The following is a 17,163-nucleotide window of genomic DNA, read 5'->3' as shown; positions in this document are numbered from 1 at the left end:
TCCAAGGCCCTAAAAACAAGGCTCCAAACATCCCAAAACAAACTTGTAAGGCTACTTCTTGGCCTCAATTACAAAGCCCATCTAACCCATGCCCATTTTGCTAGGCTTGGATGGCTTAGGGTTGAGGACAGAGTACAGCAACTTGCTATGGGCCTGGTCTTCAAGATACACCACAACATTGGGATCCCCCTGTATTTGTCAAAATACTTCCAAAATGTTAATCAAGTCCATGATCATAACACCAGAGGCAGCTCCACAAACCATGTTCAACCCAGATTTGGCACAACAAAGGGAATGAACTCTTTCTCATGCTATTCATCTAAAATGTGGAATGCCCTACCAAAAGGAGTAAAGGAGTGTAAAACCCTACTCACTTTCAAAAATGCCCTAAAGATACACCTTCAGGAGGCTGCAATTCAAAAATGGCCCCTGTCCAAGTCCTAACCTACCCCATGTCCTAACCTAACCTACCCCCCCCCCCCCTCTCTTTCTTTTTGTACATATTTTTCACCCTTCATACTTCATACCAGTAACCTGTAAACTGATTGTATGACATTCTGTATAGTAGTGTGTATATCTGTCTGTCTCTTATATGTCAACATGATTTGTGTGCATGGGGATCTCATCTTAAACAAGCTACGTGCTTAACTGAGCTATCCAGTTTAGTAGACCTCGTATTGCGAATTTGTACTTCCATGTACTGTTATGTACTGCCATGTACTGTTCTCATGTCTTACTAAATAAAGTACATCAATCAATCAATCAAACACACACACACACACACACACACACACACACACACACACACACACACACACACACACACACACACACACACACACACACACACACACACACACACACACACACACACACACATACACACACACACACACACGAAACATCGATTTTTGTAGCAAGTTCGAAAATAAAACTATGTGTAGCCTACCTACTATGTGTGTTGGTGTGTTGACACCGGGAAGCCGCTAGGGGGCAGTAGTTGGACTGTTGGTGTGTTATGGTTGACATGGGCGGCCGCTAGGGGGCAGCAACACGGCTACGTGAGTTTCCGCTGCCGACCGGAAGTATACACATGAACAGAAGAAGAAGAAGAAGAAGAAGCTGATGTTTTACCGCCAGACTGACCTCTTTTATTAGAGTAGATTTATGACCATATTATAAATAACTTTAATATTAAACTGTCTGTAGTTTAACTACTCTATCACTGTGTTTATCAGAGGAGAGGAACTTCCGGGTTAAAAGTGAGTTTTACCTTCACTTTGTTTCAGCTAGCGGCTAGGCTAGGCTAGCTGCTAACTGTTAGCATGCTAACGTAAACACGTTGATTTAACAACAGAATGTCTTTTAATGCATTGGTTCTCAAAGTGGGGTCCGGGGACCCCCAGGGGTACTTGAGGGGGTTCCAGGGGGTCCCCAGCGAAATGATGGACAGGAACCAAATGGACCCTTATGGGTCTGTAACTCTGAAAGTGTACAAATGGAACCAAATGGACCCTAACGGGTCCATTTGGTTCCATTTGTACACTCTCAGAGTTAAATTAACATTGATTTTACAATATGAATTGGGGTCCCAGAGATATAAATGCCATTAAATGTGGGTCCGTAGCCTAATGCATGTCAAACTGGGGGTCCTTGAAATTAAAATGGTTGAGAATCACTGCTAGAGCCGTAAAAACCTTCTCTTATGGGGGTCCCTGGGTTATCTTTTCAAATGTGGGTCCGTGGGGTAATAAGTGTCAATTTGGGGGTCCTTGACATGAAAACGTTTGAGAACCACTGAAGAAAACCCTCTGTTAACGATGTTTAATGTTATATATGTGTTTTATAACCATAAACACGTATTATAGATGTTAAATATGTGTTTTATAACCATAAACACGTATTATAGATGTTATAGATGTGTTTTATAACCACAAACACGTCTTTTAGATGTTATATATGTGTTTTATAACCATAAACACTTATTATAGATGTTAAATATGTGTTTTATAACCACAAACACGTCTTTTAGATGTTATATATGTGTTTTATAACCATAAACACGTATTATAGATGTTAAATATGTGTTTTATAACCATAAACACGTCTTCTAGATGTTAAATATGTGTTTTATAACCATAAGATATCGTACATCGCAATAAAAACCAACAACGATAACTTTATCGCGGGGTCTGTAATTATCGTGATAAAAAAAAAAAAAAAAAAAGTTCGACCAAAAAAGATTGGTGCCCATTTGCTTTGCCAGGTTTCATATCCGGCCTTGAGAGAATCAAAGGAAACGGAAACAACTGTGAGCATGCATATATATATATGTGTGTGGACTGCACAGGATACAGTTCCAAAGAAGGCGGGTGTAAAAGGCAGCGTCGCAGCGAGTGTAATATCAGCGTCGCAGCAAGTCAGTGCACTGACTGCACTCGCTGTCCCTTGTAGGCTACTAGTACGAAGTGTCCGTAGCTGAGATAGAGAATATACGGTAGTGTTATTTTTTGGACAAATAAAAATGAATGAAATGCCCAAAAAACTTCCACTCCCCTGTCCCCTCCCGCAAAGAAACCTCCGCTCCAGTGCGCGCTGCGAGGAGCTGGCTCTCAATCGGCTTCAGTCAAGCTGCTTCGTGCTGCTCATTAACAACAGCTGCTATGTGTGAGGCCGCCGCGGCCTTTCATCATAAAGTTTAAATATAAAAACTTCGAAATTAAACAAATATGTTTAGCTCAGAATCAGCTATATAAACTCGGTTATCTTGGCATATGCTTACATGTGTTATAAGATGGTTGGATCATCTGTGACAGCACGTTTGGGAAACATCGGATTTTCATTTTGCGCCGCTGTCTCGTTAAACCCAGCTGGTTGAATATTCAACACTTTACCAAGGTAAACGCTATGCTCATGTAATGTTCACTCAGTGGTGGCTTATCCAACGGGCTTGAGGTGCTGAAGCACGCAAAACTGCGAAATTTTAGAAGCAGGGCTCCGCAGCGCAGCTCCTGTTTAAGTTAAAATTTGCCTTCACTTGCTGTTGCTGTGCTGCTGCGCTAAAGGGCAGATCTCCGCCAGGCCAGGTGGCCCTACCCAGGCTCATGAAATTGATAGGCAGTCTACAGTAGCCAATTAGAATTAAAGCTGCTAAAACTGACTCATACACTTATACAGAACCATATATAGGCTAAATATTGTCTCTGACTCTGTCGGTTGGGAAAACTGTTCATTTTATTTTAAAACAATTTCAAATGGTGAAAAAAAATCTACAAGCTATAATTATTAAAAATTAAGAAATACTATATTTTAAATAGTGAAAAATACATAAAATAGGGGAAAATACATAAAATCTCTAATATGTGATTTTAATGTGACCCCTGCAGTCAGTGAAGTCCAGGGCTGAATGTGACAAATATTGAGACACATAGGCTATAACCCAATACATAATTTTATTAAATAAATGGGGGGTTATATTTTACAGATAGTTACACTATTCTTGTACTATATTAAAATTAAATCATCCTTAAAGGTAGGGTAAGTGATTTGCTTTGGTTAAAGTAAGTGTTAAATAGCTCTATATTCTGATAGTACTCATTGCTATAGAGTGTTTGTTCAGTATTAGGAGTCTCCTTCAGGACAAGTTTGTTTTCAAAAAAGGTTCAAAGAAAGTATGAAATACAGTTTGCACTTGCATAGTTGAATTACAGTTGCACTATTGTTTGGTTGCACTGTAGCAGTCTCTTTGGGTGTTGCTAGACATGCAGCCTGGAAGAAAAATATTGTGTTTTATGTAAAGAGAAGAGACCTTATTGTGAATTGAAGTTGAGAGATTACTTGTGGTGTTATTAAAATGTATGTTTACATTGTCTTTCTCTACCTCCATGTGAGACAGTCTTGGATGTTTACAAATTGCCCTGTGTGACAAGACAATAAATATTCTTTAACAGAAATGACAGGTCATGTGATTTCACTATTTTTCTAGCATTTTCAGAATTTTATAAGCAGCACGCTAATATCGTGATATTTTTGGCCACCAATATCGTGATAATATCGTAATCGCGATATTTTTGGCCACCATTATCGTGATATGACATTTTCTAAGCAGCGCGCTAATATCGTGATAATATCGTAATCGTGATATTTTTGGCCACCATTATCGTGATATGACATTTTCATATCGTCCCATCCCTAGTTGTGAGCTTGTAGATCTGCTATTTTCGGCCAACATTCCCCTCAGAATGGGAAGGTTAGGGTTCAGGTGGATAATGTAAAAAAAACAAAGATTTGGTGGACCCCTATAGTAGCTTTGAGGACCCCCTGTTGAAGACCCCTGTGTTACATCATTGTTATGTATTTTATAACTTCATCTTTCTCTTATCAAATAACTTATTTCAGTGACTGTTTTGTTTTCAGATCTACAGACCCAGGCTTCTCCATGGCTGTACGTCGAGGCCACATCAGATATCTGAAAGTAAATTAATTCATACTTTATTATCATCCTCACTATAAAATAATTCACTTTGTTATCATCCTCTATAGATTAATTCATACTTTATTATTAACGTGTGTGTGTGTGTGTGTGTGTGTGTGTTCAGGTGTGTGAAGTCCAGTCTTCAGGTGATTCTAAAGGAGCTTCTAACATCAAGGTGACATTTTGTTCATAACATTTGCTGAAGGCTTTGTATTGCATATTAACATATAACATAGGGATGCACCGAATGGGAAATTCTTGGCCGAAACCGAATGCCGAAAATATAAAACAGTTGGCCGAAAACCGAATACCGAAAGGCCGAATATGATAAATATATATACATACATATAATGCATTTATTTGTTTACCAATGTTGATCAGCAACCTGATTATGGCAAAAGACATGATTATGGCAAAACTTACTTAAATAATAATCACTATTATGGGTCCATAAAACATTTATTCAGCACTCTTGAATGCATACATTAATTCCAGACTGACCGCTGAAAGATTGTAGAATGTAAATATTTTCTCTTTGTGCATTAAAGTCAAGTGCATTTTCTTCAACTACAACAAAGTGCATTCATTCTTAAAGAGTGTTAAATTAAAACAGTCGCAGTTACCACCAGCTCACAGTTCCACCAGCTCTTAAAGCGTGTTAAATTAAAACAGTCACAGTTACCACCAGCCCACAATTACCACCATCTCTTAAAGAGTATTAAATTAAAACAGTCACAGTTACCACCGGCTCTTTAAGAGTGTTAAATTAAAACAGTCACAGTTACCACCGGCTCTTAAAGCGTGTTAAATTAAAACAATCACAGTTACCACCGGCTCTTAAAGAGTGTTAAATTAAAACAGTCACAGTTACCACCGGCTCTAAAGGCGTCTTAAATTAAAACAGTCACAGTTACCACCGGCTCTTAAAGCGTGTTAAATTAAAACAGTCACAGTTACCACCAGCTCTTGAAGCGTGTTAAATTAAAAAAAGTCACAGTTACCACCGGCTCTTAAAGCGTGTTAAATTAAAACAGTCACAGTTACCACCGGCTCTTAAAGACTGTTAAATTAAAACAGTCACAGTTACCACCGGCTCTTAAAGCGTGTCAAATTAAAACAGTCACAGTTACCACCGGCTATTAAAGAGTGTTAAATTAAAACAGTCACAGTTACCACCGGCTCTTAAAGCGTGTTAAATGAAAACAGTCACAGTTACCACCGGCTCTTAAAGCGTGTTAAATTAAAACAGTCACAGTTACCACCAGCTCTAAAGGCGTGTTAAATTAAAACAGTCACAGTTACCACCAGCTCTAAAGGCGTGTTAAATTAAAACAGTCACAGTTACCACCGGCTCTTAAAGCGTGTTAAATTAAAACAGTCACAGTTACCACCAGCTCAGAATTACCACCATCTCTTAAAGAGTGTGAAATTAAAACAGTCACAGTTACCACCAGCTCACAATTACCACCATCTCTTAAAGAGTGTTAAATTAAAACAGTCACAGTTACCACCGGCTCTTAAAGCGTGTTAAATTAAAACAGTCACAGTTACCACCAGCTCTAAAGGCGTGTTAAATTAAAACAGTCACAGTTACCACCGGCTCTTAAAGCGTGTTAAATTAAAACAGTCACAGTTACCACCAGCTCAGAATTACCACCATCTCTTAAAGAGTGTGAAATTAAAACAGTCACAGTTACCACCGGCTCTTAAAGAGTGTTAAATTAAAACAGTCGCAGTTACCACCAGCTCACAGTTCCACCAGCTCTTAAAGCGTGCTAAATTAAAACAGTCACAGTTACCACCAGCTCAAAATTACCACCATCTCTTAAAGAGTGTTAAATTAAAACAGTCACAGTTACCACCGGCTCTTAAAGAGTGTTAAATTAAAACAGTCACAGTTACCACCGGCTCTTAAAGCGTGTTAAATTAAAACAATCACAGTTACCACCGGCTCTTAAAGAGTGTTAAATTAAAACAGTCACAGTTACCACCGGCTCTAAAGGCGTGTTAAATTAAAACAGTCACAGTTACCACCAGCTCTTAAAGCGTGTTAAATTAAAACAGTCACAGTTACCACCGGCTCTTACAGCGTGTTAAATTAAAACAGTCACAGTTACCACCGGCTCTAAAGGCGTGTTAAATTAAAACAGTCACAGTTTCCACCGGCTCTTAAAGCGTGTTAAATTAAAACAGTCACAGTTACCACCAGCTCTTGAAGCGTGTTAAATTAAAAAAAGTCACAGTTACCACCGGCTCTTAAAGCGTGTTAAATTAAAACAGTCACAGTTACCACCGGCTCTTAAAGACTGTTAAATTAAAACAGTCACAGTTACCACCGGCTCTTAAAGCGTGTTAAATTAAAACAGTCACAGTTACCACCAGCTCACAATTACCACCATCTCTTAAAGAGTGTTAAATTAAAACAGTCACAGTTACCACCGGCTATTAAAGCGTGTTAAATTAAAACAGTCACAGTTACCACCGGCTCTTAAAGCGTGTTAAATGAAAACAGTCACAGTTACCACCGGCTCTTAAAGCGTGTTAAATTAAAACAGTCACAGTTACCACCAGCTCTAAAGGCGTGTTAAATTAAAACAGTCACAGTTACCACCGGCTCTTAAAGCGTGTTAAATTAAAACAGTCACAGTTACCACCGGCTCTTAAAGAGTGTTAAATTAAAACAGTCGCAGTTACCACCAGCTCACAATTACCACCATCTCTTAAAGAGTGTTAAATTAAAACAGTCACAGTTACCACCGGCTCTTAAAGCGTGTTAAATTAAAACAATCACAGTTACCACCGGCTCTTAAAGCGTGTTAAATTAAAACAGTCACAGTCACCACCGGCTCTTAAAGCGTGTTCAATTAAAACAGTCACAGTTACCACCGGCTCTTAAAGCGTGTTCAATTAAAACAGTCACAGTTACCACCGGCTCTTAAAGCGTGTTCAATTAAAACAGTCACAGTTACCACCGGCTCTTAAAGCGTGTTCAATTAAAACAGTCACAGTTACCACCGGCTCTTAAAGCATGTTAAATTAAAACAGTCACAGTTACCACCGGCTCTTAAAGCGTGTTAAATTAAAACAGTCACAGTTACCACCGGCTCTTAAAGCGTGTTAAATTAAAACAATCACAGTTACCACCAGCTCTTAAAGCGTGTTCAATTAAAACAGTCACAGTTACCACCAGCTCTTAAAGCGTGTTAAATGAAAACAGTCACAGTTACCACCAGCTCTTAAAGCGTGTTAAATTTAAACATTCACAGTTACCACCAGCTCTTAAAGAGTGTTAAATTAAAACAGTCAAAGTTACCACCGGCTCTTAAAGCGTGTTAAATTAAAACAGTCACAGTTACCACCAGCTCACAATTACCACCATCTCTTAAAGAGTGTTAAATTAAAACAGTCACAGTTACCACCATCTCTTAAAGCGTGTTAAATTAAAACAGTCACAGTTACCACCGGCTCTTAAAGCGTGTTCAATTAAAACAGTCACAGTTACCACCGGCTCTTAAAGCGTGTTCAATTAAAACAGTCACAGTTACCACCGGCTCTTAAAGCGTGTTAAATTAAAACAGTCACAGTTACCACCGGCTCTTAAAGCATGTTAAATTAAAACAGTCACAGTTACCACCGGCTCTTAAAGCGTGTTAAATTAAAACAGTCACAGTTACCACCGGCTCTTAAAGACTGTTCAATTAAAACAGTCACAGTTACCACCGGCTCTTAAAGCGTATTCAATTAAAACAGTCACAGTTACCACCGGCTCTTAAAGCGTGTTAAATTAAAACAGTCACAGTTACCACCGGCTCTTAAAGCGTGTTAAATTAAAACAATCACAGTTACCACCAGCTCTTAAAGCGTGTTAAATTAAAACAGTCACAGTTACCACCCGCTCTTAAAGCGTGTTAAATGAAAACAGTCACAGTTACCACCAGCTCTTAAAGCGTGTTAAATTTAAACATTCACAGTTACCACCAGCTCTTAAAGAGTGTTAAATTAAAACAGTCACAGTTACCACCGGCTCTTAAAGCGTGTTAAATTAAAACAGTCACAGTTACCACCAGCTCACAATTACCACCATCTCTTAAAGAGTGTTAAATTAAAACAGTCACAGTTACCACCATCTCTTAAAGCGTGTTAAATTAAAACAGTCACAGTTACCACCGGCTCTTAAAGCGTGTTAAATTAAAACAGTCACAGTTACCACCGGCTCTAAAAGCGTGTTAAATTAAAACAGTCACAGTTACCACCGGCTCTTAAAGCGTGTTAAATGAAAACAGTCACAGTTACCACCGGCTCTTAAAGCGTGTTAAATTAAAACAGTCACAGTTACCACCGGCTCTTAAAGAGTGTTAAATTAAAACAGTCACAGTTACCACCGGCTCTTAAAGCGTGTTGAATTAAAACAGTCACAGTTACCACCGGCTCTTAAAGCTTGTTCAATTAAAACAGTCACAGTTACCACCGGCTCTTAAAGACTGTTAAATGAAAACAGTCACAGTTACCACCGGCTCTTAAAGCGTGTTAAATTAAAACAGTCACAGTTACCACCGGCTCTTAAAGCGTGTTAAATTAAAACAGTCACAGTTACCACCGGCTCTTAAAGATTGTTAAATGAAAACAGTCACAGTTACCACCGGCTCTTAAAGCGTGTTAAATTAAAACAATCACAGTTACCACCGGCTCTTAACACATTGGCTGCCATTGACGCAGATCTGCGTTCATTTGCGCAAAAGCCCGTTGGCTGCCATTGACGCAGATCTGCGTTCTTTCAAAAAAAAAATTTTTTCAAAATAAAAGTTTTTTTTTTTTTTTTTTTTTTTTTTTTTTAATTTCTTAAAAAAACCCAAAGACCAAGGAGATATGATTTTCCGAAGAGTTTTGCTCCCAGACACTTCCTTATAACTGAAAACTTAAAAATTATGTATCTCGGCTCCTAAGTGCTTTTTTTTTCTCATTGAAAAAGGCTGGCAGCCAGCTGTAGGTAAAAATTCAAAAAGCTGGCAGCCAATGAGTTAAAGAGTGTTAAATTAAAACAGTCACAGTTACCACCGGCTCTTAAAGCGTGTTAAATGAAAACAGTCACAGTTACCACCGGCTCTTAAAGCGTGTTAAATTAAAACAGTCACAGTTACCACCGGCTCTAAAGGCGTGTTCAATGAAAACAGTCACAGTTACCACCGGCTCTTAAAGCGTGTTAAATTAAAACAGTCACAGTTACCACCGGCTCTAAAAGCGTGTTAAATGAAAACAGTCACAGTTACCACCGGCTCTTAAAGCGTGTTAAATGAAAACAGTCACAGTTACCACCGGCTCTTAAAGCGTGTTAAATTAAAACAGTCACAGTTACCACCGGCTCTTAAAGAGTGTTAAATTAAAACAGTCACAGTTACCACCGGCTCTTAAAGCGTGTTCAATTAAAACAGTCACAGTTACCACCGGCTCTTAAAGCGTGTTCAATTAAAACAGTCACAGTTACCACCGGCTCTTAAAGCGTGTTCAATTAAAACAGTCACAGTTACCACCGGCTCTTAAAGCGTGTTAAATTAAAACAGTCGCAGTTACCACCGGCTCTTAAAGCGTGTTAAATTAAAACAGTCGCAGTTACCACCGGCTCTTAAAGCGTGTTAAATTAAAACAGTCGCAGTTACCACCGGCTCTTAAAGCGTGTTAAATGAAAATAGTCACAGTTACCACCAGCTCTTAAAGCGTGTTAAATTTAAACATTCACAGTTACCACCAGCTCTTAAAGAGTGTTAAATTAAAACAGTCACAGTTACCACCGGCTCTTAAAGCGTGTTAAATTAAAACAGTCACAGTTACCACCAGCTCACAATTACCACCATCTCTTAAAGAGTGTTAAATTAAAACAGTCACAGTTACCACCATCTCTTAAAGCGTGTTAAATTAAAACAGTCACAGTTACCACCGGCTCTTAAAGCGTGTTCAATTAAAACAGTCACAGTTACCACCGGCTCTTAAAGCGTGTTCAATTAAAACAGTCACAGTTACCACCGGCTCTTAAAGCGTGTTAAATTAAAACAGTCACAGTTACCACCGGCTCTTAAAGCATGTTAAATTAAAACAGTCACAGTTACCACCGGCTCTTAAAGCGTGTTAAATTAAAACAGTCACAGTTACCACCGGCTCTTAAAGACTGTTCAATTAAAACAATCACAGTTACCACCGGCTCTTAAAGCGTATTCAATTAAAACAGTCACAGTTACCACCGGCTCTTAAAGCGTGTTAAATTAAAACAGTCACAGTTACCACCGGCTCTTAAAGCGTGTTAAATTAAAACAATCACAGTTACCACCAGCTCTTAAAGCGTGTTAAATTAAAACAGTCACAGTTACCACCAGCTCTTAAAGCGTGTTAAATGAAAACAGTCACAGTTACCACCAGCTCTTAAAGCGTGTTAAATTTAAACATTCACAGTTACCACCAGCTCTTAAAGAGTGTTAAATTAAAACAGTCACAGTTACCACCGGCTCTTAAAGCGTGTTAAATTAAAACAGTCACAGTTACCACCAGCTCACAATTACCACCATCTCTTAAAGAGTGTTAAATTAAAACAGTCACAGTTACCACCATCTCTTAAAGCGTGTTAAATTAAAACAGTCACAGTTACCACCGGCTCTTAAAGCGTGTTAAATTAAAACAGTCACAGTTACCACCGGCTCTAAAAGCGTGTTAAATTAAAACAGTCACAGTTACCACCGGCTCTTAAAGCGTGTTAAATGAAAACAGTCACAGTTACCACCGGCTCTTAAAGCGTGTTAAATTAAAACAGTCACAGTTACCACCGGCTCTTAAAGAGTGTTAAATTAAAACAGTCACAGTTACCACCGGCTCTTAAAGCGTGTTGAATTAAAACAGTCACAGTTACCACCGGCTCTTAAAGCGTGTTCAATTAAAACAGTCACAGTTACCACCGGCTCTTAAAGACTGTTAAATGAAAACAGTCACAGTTACCACCGGCTCTTAAAGCGTGTTAAATTAAAACAGTCACAGTTACCACCGGCTCTTAAAGCGTGTTAAATTAAAACAGTCACAGTTACCACCGGCTCTTAAAGATTGTTAAATGAAAACAGTCACAGTTACCACCGGCTCTTAAAGCGTGTTAAATTAAAACAATCACAGTTACCACCGGCTCTTAAAGAGTGTTAAATTAAAACAGTCACAGTTACCACCGGCTCTTAAAGCGTGTTAAATGAAAACAGTCACAGTTACCACCGGCTCTTAAAGCGTGTTAAATTAAAACAGTCACAGTTACCACCGGCTCTAAAGGCGTGTTCAATGAAAACAGTCACAGTTACCACCGGCTCTTAAAGCGTGTTAAATTAAAACAGTCACAGTTACCACCGGCTCTAAAAGCGTGTTAAATGAAAACAGTCACAGTTACCACCGGCTCTTAAAGCGTGTTAAATGAAAACAGTCACAGTTACCACCGGCTCTTAAAGCGTGTTAAATTAAAACAGTCACAGTTACCACCGGCTCTTAAAGAGTGTTAAATTAAAACAGTCACAGTTACCACCGGCTCTTAAAGCGTGTTCAATTAAAACAGTCACAGTTACCACCGGCTCTTAAAGCGTGTTCAATTAAAACAGTCACAGTTACCACCGGCTCTTAAAGCGTGTTCAATTAAAACAGTCACAGTTACCACCGGCTCTTAAAGCGTGTTAAATTAAAACAGTCGCAGTTACCACCGGCTCTTAAAGCGTGTTAAATTAAAACAGTCGCAGTTACCACCGGCTCTTAAAGCGTGTTAAATTAAAACAGTCGCAGTTACCACCGGCTCTTAAAGCGTGTTAAATTAAAACAGTCACAGTTACCACCGGCTCTTACAGCGTGTTAAATTAAAACATTCACAGTTACCACCAGCTCTTAAAGAGTGTTAAATTAAAACAGTCACAGTTACCACCGGCTCTTAAAGCGTGTTAAATTAAAACAGTCACAGTTACCACCAGCTCACAATTACCACCATCTCTTAAAGAGTGTTAAATTAAAACAGTCACAGTTACCACCATCTCTTAAAGCGTGTTAAATTAAAACAGTCACAGTTACCACCGGCTCTTAAAGCGTGTTCAATTAAAACAGTCACAGTTACCACCGGCTCTTAAAGCGTGTTCAATTAAAACAGTCACAGTTACCACCGGCTCTTAAAGCGTGTTAAATTAAAACAGTCACAGTTACCACCGGCTCTTAAAGCATGTTAAATTAAAACAGTCACAGTTACCACCGGCTCTTAAAGCGTGTTAAATTAAAACAGTCACAGTTACCACCGGCTCTTAAAGACTGTTCAATTAAAACAGTCACAGTTACCACCGGCTCTTAAAGCGTATTCAATTAAAACAGTCACAGTTACCACCGGCTCTTAAAGCGTGTTAAATTAAAACAGTCACAGTTACCACCGGCTCTTAAAGCGTGTTAAATTAAAACAATCACAGTTACCACCAGCTCTTAAAGCGTGTTAAATTAAAACAGTCACAGTTACCACCAGCTCTTAAAGCGTGTTAAATGAAAACAGTCACAGTTACCACCAGCTCTTAAAGCGTGTTAAATTTAAACATTCACAGTTACCACCAGCTCTTAAAGAGTGTTAAATTAAAACAGTCACAGTTACCACCGGCTCTTAAAGCGTGTTAAATTAAAACAGTCACAGTTACCACCAGCTCACAATTACCACCATCTCTTAAAGAGTGTTAAATTAAAACAGTCACAGTTACCACCATCTCTTAAAGCGTGTTAAATTAAAACAGTCACAGTTACCACCGGCTCTTAAAGCGTGTTAAATTAAAACAGTCACAGTTACCACCGGCTCTAAAAGCGTGTTAAATTAAAACAGTCACAGTTACCACCGGCTCTTAAAGCGTGTTAAATGAAAACAGTCACAGTTACCACCGGCTCTTAAAGCGTGTTAAATTAAAACAGTCACAGTTACCACCGGCTCTTAAAGAGTGTTAAATTAAAACAGTCACAGTTACCACCGGCTCTTAAAGCGTGTTGAATTAAAACAGTCACAGTTACCACCGGCTCTTAAAGCGTGTTCAATTAAAACAGTCACAGTTACCACCGGCTCTTAAAGACTGTTAAATGAAAACAGTCACAGTTACCACCGGCTCTTAAAGCGTGTTAAATTAAAACAGTCACAGTTACCACCGGCTCTTAAAGCGTGTTAAATTAAAACAGTCACAGTTACCACCGGCTCTTAAAGATTGTTAAATGAAAACAGTCACAGTTACCACCGGCTCTTAAAGCGTGTTAAATTAAAACAATCACAGTTACCACCGGCTCTTAAAGAGTGTTAAATTAAAACAGTCACAGTTACCACCGGCTCTTAAAGCGTGTTAAATGAAAACAGTCACAGTTACCACCGGCTCTTAAAGCGTGTTAAATTAAAACAGTCACAGTTACCACCGGCTCTAAAGGCGTGTTCAATGAAAACAGTCACAGTTACCACCGGCTCTTAAAGCGTGTTAAATTAAAACAGTCACAGTTACCACCGGCTCTAAAAGCGTGTTAAATGAAAACAGTCACAGTTACCACCGGCTCTTAAAGCGTGTTAAATGAAAACAGTCACAGTTACCACCGGCTCTTAAAGCGTGTTAAATTAAAACAGTCACAGTTACCACCGGCTCTTAAAGAGTGTTAAATTAAAACAGTCACAGTTACCACCGGCTCTTAAAGCGTGTTCAATTAAAACAGTCACAGTTACCACCGGCTCTTAAAGCGTGTTCAATTAAAACAGTCACAGTTACCACCGGCTCTTAAAGCGTGTTCAATTAAAACAGTCACAGTTACCACCGGCTCTTAAAGCGTGTTAAATTAAAACAGTCGCAGTTACCACCGGCTCTTAAAGCGTGTTAAATTAAAACAGTCGCAGTTACCACCGGCTCTTAAAGCGTGTTAAATTAAAACAGTCGCAGTTACCACCGGCTCTTAAAGCGTGTTAAATTAAAACAGTCACAGTTACCACCGGCTCTTACAGCGTGTTAAATTAAAACAGTCACAGTTACCACCGGCTCTTAAAAAGTGTTAAATTAAAACAGTCACAGTTACCTCCGGCTCTTAAAGCGTGTTCAATTAAAACAGTCACAGTTACCACCGGCTCTTAAAGCGTGTTAAATTAAAACAGTCACAGTTACCACCGGCTCTTAAAGCGTCTTAAATGAAAACAGTCAATGTTACCACCGGCTCTTAAAGCGTGTTAAATTAAAACAGTCACAGTTACCACCGGCTCTAAAGGCGTGTTAAATTAAAACAGTCACAGTTACCACCGGCTCTTAAAGCGTGTTAAATTAAAACAGTCACAGTTACCATCGGCTCTTACAGCGTGTTAAATTAAAACAGTCACAGTTACCACCGGCTCTTAAAGCGTGTTAAATTAAAACAGTCACAGTTACCACCGGCTCTTAAAGCGTGTTAAATTAAAACAGTCACAGTTACCACCGGCTCTTAAAGACTGTTAAATTAAAACAGTCAAAGTTACCACCGGCTCTTAAAGCGTGTTAAATTAAAACAGTCACAGTTACCACCGGCTCTTAAAGCGTGTTAAATTAAAACAGTCACAGTTACCACCGGCTCTTAAAGACTGTTAAATTAAAACAGTCAAAGTTACCACCGGCTCTTAAAGCGTGTTAAATTAAAACAGTCACAGTTACCACCGGCTCTTAAAGCGTGTTAAATTAAAACAGTCACAGTTACCACCGGCTCTTAAAGACTGTTAAATTAAAACAGTCAAAGTTACCACCGGCTCTTAAAGCGTGTTAAATTAAAACAGTCACAGTTACCACCGGCTCTTAAAGCGTGTTAAATTAAAACAGTCACAGTTACCACCGGCTCTTAAAGACTGTTAAATTAAAACAGTCAAAGTTACCACCGGCTCTTAAAGCGTGTTAAATTAAAACAGTCACAGTTACCACCGGCTCTTAAAGCGTGTTAAATTAAAACAGCCACAGTTACCACCGGCTCTTAAAGAGTGTTAAATTAAAACAGTCACAGTTACCACCGGCTCTTAAAGCGTGTTCAATTAAAACAGTCACAGTTACCACCGGCTCTTAAAGCGTGTTCAATTAAAACAGCCACAGTTACCACCGGCTCTTAAAGCGTGTTAAATGAAAACAGTCACAGTTACCACCAGCTCTTAAAGCGTGTTAAATGTAAACATTCACAGTTACCACCAGCTCTTAAAGAGTGTTAAATTAAAACAGTCACAGTTACCACCGGCTCTTAAAGCGTGTTAAATTAAAACAGTCACAGTTACCACCAGCTCACAATTACCACCATCTCTTAAAGAGTGTTAAATTAAAACAGTCACAGTTACCACCATCTCTTAAAGCGTGTTAAATTAAAACAGTCACAGTTACCACCGGCTCTTAAAGCGTGTTAAATTAAAACAGTCACAGTTACCACCGGCTCTAAAAGCGTGTTAAATTAAAACAGTCACAGTTACCACCGGCTCTTAAAGAGTGTTAAATGAAAACATTCACAGTTACCACCGGCTCTTAAAGAGTGTTAAATTAAAACAGTCACAGTTACCACCGGCTCTTAAAGCGTGTTAAATTAAAACATTCACAGTTACCACCAGCTCACAATTACCACCATCTCTTAAAGAGTGTTAAATTAAAACAGTCACAGTTACCACCATCTCTTAAAGCGTGTTAAATTAAAACAGTCACAGTTACCACCGGCTCTTAAAGCATGTTAAATTAAAACAGTCACAGTTACCACCGGCTCTAAAAGCGTGTTAAATTAAAACAGTCACAGTTACCACCGGCTCTTAAAGCGTGTTAAATGAAAACAGTCACAGTTACCACCGGCTCTTAAAGCGTGTTAAATTAAAACAGTCACAGTTACCACCGGCTCTTAAAGAGTGTTAAATTAAAACAGTCACAGTTACCACCGGCTCTAAAAGCTTGTTCAATTAAAACAGTCACAGTTACCACCGGCTCTTAAAGCGTGTTCAATTAAAACAGCCACAGTTACCACCGGCTCTTAAAGCGTGTTAAATTAAAACAGTCACAGTTACCACCGGCTCTTAAAGCGTGTTAAATTAAAACAGTCACAGTTACCACCGGCTCTTAAAGCGTGTTAAATTAAAACAGTCACAGTTACCACCGGCTCTAAAAGCGTGTTAAATTAAAACAGTCACAGTTACCACCGGCTCTTAAAGCGTGTTAAATTAAAACAGTCACAGTTACCACCGGCTCTTAAAGAGTGTTAAATGAAAACAGTCACAGTTACCACCGGCTCTTAAAGCGTGTTAAATTAAAACAATCACAGTTACCACCGGCTCTTAAAGAGTGTTAAATGAAAACAGTCACAGTTACCACCGGCTCTTAAAGCGTGTTAAATTAAAACAATCACAGTTACCACCGGCTCTTAAAGCGTGTTCAATTAAAACAGCCACAGTTACCACCGGCTCTTAAAGCGTGTTCAATTAAAACAGTCACAGTTACCACCGGCTCTTAAAGCGTGTTAAATTAAAACAGTCACAGTTACCACCATCTCTTAAAGCGTGTTAAATTAAAACAGTCACAGTTACCACCGGCTCTTAAAGCGTGTTAAATTAAAACAGTCACAGTTACCACCGGCTCTAAAAGCGTGTTAAATTAAAACAGTCACAGTTACCACCGGCTCTTAAAGCGTGTTAAATGAAAACAGTCACAGTTACCACCGGCTCT

The 17,163-nt window shown here is 38.9% G+C and overlaps 1 protein-coding gene across 2 annotated transcripts in view; it reads left to right on the top strand.

The window, feature by feature from the left end:
- Positions 1-1,114: 1,114 nt before the first annotated feature.
- LOC311051861 (ELAV-like protein 1) overlaps positions 1,115-17,163 on the top strand; it is a 35,360-nt gene continuing 19,311 nt past the window's right edge. For both annotated transcript variants that reach the window (XM_084066539.1, XM_084066538.1), the window contains exons 1-3: positions 1,115-1,262; positions 4,417-4,474; positions 4,599-4,649. In XM_084066539.1, coding sequence (XP_083922665.1) covers positions 4,439-4,474; positions 4,599-4,649 — 87 coding nt within the window. In that variant the 5' untranslated portion in view covers positions 1,115-1,262; positions 4,417-4,438. The remainder of the gene's footprint in view (positions 1,263-4,416; positions 4,475-4,598; positions 4,650-17,163) is intronic.

This window comes from Gymnoscopelus microlampas, assembly GCF_963454915.1.
Source record: "Gymnoscopelus microlampas genome assembly, chromosome: 9".
In the NCBI taxonomy this organism is placed as follows: Eukaryota; Metazoa; Chordata; class Actinopteri; order Myctophiformes; family Myctophidae; genus Gymnoscopelus; species Gymnoscopelus microlampas.
This window is presented reverse-complemented; position numbering and strand designations above follow the sequence as displayed.